The following is a 4,358-nucleotide window of genomic DNA, read 5'->3' on the forward strand; positions in this document are numbered from 1 at the left end:
TCAAAGACATTGGTGTAAGTGTATTTGGTGCATTGGTCGTTTAATAAGCATGAGTTATGGCGGAAGGGCTTTTCCTTCTAAACAATAAGGATTTCAGGAACATACAAGCCATCACTTGGCTCTTGCCACCTATTGAAAAATCCACATTCCAAATTCTGGTAAGAACATTTGATGCCTACCTTAAAATTCAAGTAAAACTTTATCGTGTCTTTACATTTTATATTATCGTTACATGATATAATTATTTTATATTGAAATGGATGACGAAAATAACTCATCACTTATATCATATTTGTTATATTGGGTATGCACAATAATAATATAAAAAAATATTATATTTTCTGTCAATTTAACAAATAAAAATAAATAGCATAATATAATTTTAATACTACTATAAATATAATATAATAAAATAAAAAATATAAGTGTTATAATATTCATAATTAGGAGAGAGATAAATGTGTTTTAAAACTATAATTCTCTCAATGTCATATAAGAAAAAATTTGAAGACATCACATAACTAAGTAATTACAGTGTTTCTTATGAAAACTATTTATTTTCTTAGTACAAAAAGGGCTAATTTGACAAACTGAATTAGTGGTTTACGGCCTAACTAATCATGAGTAAATGAAATAATTATAAAACCACTATATGCTCGTACAATGGACCACAGATCCGTGATTGGGGTTAAAAAGTCTTGAAAAAAAATTGCATAATTAATGACAAATAATCTACCAACACTTATTGGCAATTGATGTTAAATGATTCGTCTAACTCCATTCACACCCTTCATCTCAACATCTATCCATTTCTTGCACAGTATCTCATTCGCTTTTCTTCACCAATGTTTCACCCATTCCTTTTGCCATTGTCGCACTCATTCCCCTCCGATATTTCTAACGAGTGCAAATGTCCCCAACGTAAACCAAATTTTCAAAATGTATTTAATGCATTCTAAAATTGATTTTATGGGACATCAAACAACTCTTCAAGAATATCTGTTGGAACATAGTCCCAAGAAGTTTATCTATAGGAAACATATAAAGGGTGTGAGGAGAAGAAAAAACGGTTAAAAAAAGCTTGTCCTCAAATTCAGTATAAGTATGTATTAGAACATCGTTAGTACTTTAATGTTGTTTTGGCAGCGATAATAGTTTTAGCCTTCTGCATTCAGTTTTATCGTGAAATGTCGTAATAGACTAAATAGATTAAAAATAATATTATTAGAAAAAATACAATACTTAGACGAAGAGACTGAGTGAAAAAAGTTGTTGAACGAAATAATTATGTATAATTAAGCATTGGTAGAAAGAGAGTGAAGTTTGACGGAAATACAAGGGATAGTTTGAATAGCATTAATGATCCGTAGGTTTATGGTGTGAAAATAGAAAGTTGGTAATGAATGGAGGTAAATGGGTGGAAGAAATATAGATGAATGAATGATTAGGAGAGGCTGTACAGTGGAAGAAAAATGAGCCAATTGTTGTAGCTTTGGCTTGCAACATTTCTCCAATGCCAGGGAGCAAACAGACGGACTCCAACCAAGCAGAAGGCCCCAGCCATAATCAAACCTAACTTTGAAGACCCTTTTTTTGTTTGGAAAAGTTAAATATTATAATATTAAAAAGTAAAATGAGTAGCCAATCAAGACACACCCCTCTTCGAGTGAGTGATGAACCTTTGATCAACCCCAGTTTATTGAGATTGGGGTCCCAACCACGTGCTTCCCATCAGACCATTCCAACCGTCCAAACGCATTCACTCTGTCTTGTGTGGAACCCGAGGATGAAAAACTTACCACGAACGATTTTTTCTCGTTCTCTTTCAAACTCAGCACTTCCGGTTCAACCGAGATTTTCACTGAGGCCGCGTCTGACGTCACCGTAGCCTTGTACGTTCCCGCGGGCCCCACGTTAGTGACGGTTCGACTGTGCTTCACCACGCCGGACCCACTCCCGGATTCAAACAACACCGCGAACGACGGGTAGTTCAGGTTGTTCACACTGTACTGTTTGCCCGCGTCGCACTCGAATTTTCTCTTCGCCAGGGTGTTGATTTCTGAGGCAGAGTAGTTTAACGCGCAGAGAAAACCAAGATAATCATCCACTGTTAGATCATACACCAGCCCTGGATTGAGCGCAGCCACAGGGTCCACGTGTCCCGCTCCGTGATCAAACGGCGTGGAGGGTTTTCCCGTTGCACTGTCTTGCAACTTCTCACCGGTTTTGTAAACGGTGTAAGCCGTTGTCATGAGAGCCGATCGAACCGCGGCTGGGCTCCACTCTGGGTGAACCGATTTTATCAAAGCGGCTAATCCGCTCACGTGAGGACAAGACATCGAGGTCCCAGAGATGATATTGAAATCCACGCGCCTGTTATCAACGGGCAAACCTGTGGGACCCACGGCCTTTGACCACCCCGCCAAGATGTTGACACCTGGCGCCATCAGATCTGGTTTCAGGATCTGAGGCGTGATCGAGTTGGGACCTCTTGAGCTAAACGCCGCAACCACAGGTGATGGCTGAATCCCCACCTTCGTTCCCTCGAACAAAATACTCACCGTCGGTTTAGCCTCGGAAAACAAATACTTCTTGATGGCGTCGCCTGCTTTCTCCCCCACCGCCGACGCCGGCAACAGATGAGCATCAGCCACCAACTCCTCGCCGTTGGCGGCGGTGTTGCTCAACACCATGCCCAAAGCACCGGCGGATTTCACAACTGAACCTTTCTGTACCCTAGCAGTTAATCCACGATCACATAACACAATCTTTCCGGCTACTTTCTCGGGCGACAAGGTTCCCGTCACGCACAAGTTCCCGTTCGTAGCGTTGCTGGCATTGCCTGCGTAAACAAACGGTAACGGTGAATCAGGTAAAGCGTTACCTCGGTATAGCGACACGCCGGAGAAGTTAAGTCCATTCCCTAGAGCAACATAAGCAGGGAAGTCACGATCCAGAGTACCGGCACCCACGGTCGTTATCCATGGTGCCACGTTTGAGAGACTGTAAGGACTAGGACCCGCGTTCCCAGCGGAGCAAGAAACTAAAATCCCTTTCTCCATCGCGGAAAAAGCTCCAATAGCGACACTGTCTCTGTAATAATCAGCCATTCCACCACCAAGCGACAACGACAACACATTAACGTTGTCTTGTATCGCGCTCTCAATTGCCGCAAGAATATCCGAACTGAAACACCCTCCCTTCCAGCAAACCTTGTAAGCAGCGACTCTCGCGCGCGTCGCCATCCCACGCGCCGTCCCGGATGCGTAACCGAAAAGACTTGCGCCGGAAACCACAGATCCCGCGGCTGTGCTGGCTGTGTGGGTGCCGTGACCGTCATCGTCGCGAGGGGATCTAGACTCCTCAGTCTCGTTAATAGGACCCAACATGGCCTCGCAACCCTTCGCAAAGAACCTGGCTCCGATCAACTTTCTGTTGCAGTTGGAAGCACTGAAGTTCGTTCCTGTTTCACACTCGCCTTTCCAGCTACTAGGAACAGGTCCAAGCCCCGTGTCGTCGAAGCTCTTGCTCTCGGGCCAAACGCCAGTGTCCAGGACTCCGACGATGACGTCACTCGCGGAGCTCGACTCGGGGAACATGTCCGCGCTCTTGTCAAGACCCAGGAACTGCGGCGTCCTCGTCGTGTGAAGTTCATACCTCGTCTCCGGCAACACCGCCAGAATCCCAGTTTGGCTTTCCAGCAAACGCGCTTCCTCCGCAGTTAATCTAGTCGCATATCCGTGGATGGCGTTATCGTAGGTGTAAATGATTTTCGCCGAGTCAGAGACGGATTTGAGCGAGGACTCATACCACACCGTATGGTGTTCAAAGCTTTGGGGCATTTCCGATTTTGCCACGTGTACAATGTAGGTTCCCCTCTCTGGTTGTGGCACCTGAGCCGCATGGTAGCGACCGAGTAACAGAAGAAGCGAGAGAAGCAGAGGCAAAGTTGTGGAAATCGAAGCCATGGGAGAGAGTGAGGGAGCAGGGTAGAGGGAAGTGAAAATAGCTGTTGTGGCTTTAAGGAGTGGTGGCTTTAATGCAAACTTTATGGGAGTGTGCCAGTTTAGCAATGTTGTGAAAAAAAGTAAGGATGCGGTGGGTGGTTGTCTGCTTCTCAAAATAATTGCGTTGAGAGATAGAAATACGAGTTATCTCAATTAGCCCATTTAAGACGTTATATTTAGTTCACATGTTCGTTTATGACCGTTCCCTCAGTTATTATTATTAATATTTTCTTTTATTTAATTTCTCTTTCTTTTTCTACCTTTACCTGTTTTGGCAGATTAAAGCTTCATTATGCTTTGGCTTTTTAACAGGACCCTTCACACTGTCTGCCACACCACCACGTTCTCCAA

At 43.8% G+C, this 4,358-nt stretch overlaps 1 protein-coding gene across 1 annotated transcript; it reads right to left on the reverse strand.

Annotated features, from left to right (window-relative positions):
* Positions 1-1,418: 1,418 nt before the first annotated feature.
* On the reverse strand, positions 1,419-4,152 carry LOC148206784 (subtilisin-like protease SBT1.7). The gene has a single exon (XM_088104736.1). The coding sequence runs from the start codon at positions 3,966-3,968 to the stop codon at positions 1,686-1,688; it is 2,283 nt and encodes a 760-aa protein (XP_087960862.1). The 5' UTR covers positions 3,969-4,152; the 3' UTR covers positions 1,419-1,685.
* Positions 4,153-4,358: the final 206 nt, after the last annotated feature.

This window comes from Vigna umbellata, chromosome 1, assembly GCF_029865625.1.
Source record: "Vigna umbellata cultivar VRB3 chromosome 1, Vumbellata_1.0, whole genome shotgun sequence".
Lineage (NCBI taxonomy): Eukaryota > Viridiplantae > Streptophyta > Magnoliopsida > Fabales > Fabaceae > Vigna > Vigna umbellata.